The sequence below is a fragment of the Pteropus alecto genome, unplaced genomic scaffold (assembly GCF_000325575.1).
Source record: "Pteropus alecto unplaced genomic scaffold, ASM32557v1 scaffold43, whole genome shotgun sequence".
NCBI lineage: Eukaryota > Metazoa > Chordata > Mammalia > Chiroptera > Pteropodidae > Pteropus > Pteropus alecto.
The window spans coordinates 2,644,561-2,644,847 of NW_006435764.1; the positions used below are offsets into that span (position 1 = coordinate 2,644,561).

Consider the following 287-nt stretch of genomic DNA (forward strand, 5'->3'; position numbering starts at 1 on the left):
CCAGGCGCCGCAGCAGGTCCTGGCGCCGCAGGGACGTGAGCAGCTCGCGCAGCAGCTCGGTGTGGTGCGGGTCCAGCTCGTTCTGCTCGAGCAGCACGGAGAAGAGGTCGACGCCGCTCTGCACGCGCTCCAGCTTCCTCTTGCCCACGCGGCCCTGGCACAGGAACTTGAGCTCCGTCAGCTCGCCGCTCGACAGGCTGGCCGACACCGAGTGCAGCAGCACCAGGAACGGGTCCATGGCGCAGGGCGCGGCGGTCCCCGGACCTGGCCCTCTGCGGGCGGGCGTC

General features: G+C 72.1%; 1 protein-coding gene across 1 annotated transcript in view; it reads right to left on the reverse strand.

Annotated features, from left to right (window-relative positions):
• The window catches only part of FADD (Fas associated via death domain), a 6,839-nt gene extending 6,558 nt beyond the window's left edge, over window positions 1–281 (reverse strand). The window contains exon 1 of the mRNA XM_006911292.3: window positions 7–281. Within this exon, the coding sequence (XP_006911354.1) occupies window positions 7–238 (232 nt within the window). The 5' untranslated portion in view covers window positions 239–281. The remainder of the gene's footprint in view (window positions 1–6) is intronic.
• Window positions 282–287: the final 6 nt, after the last annotated feature.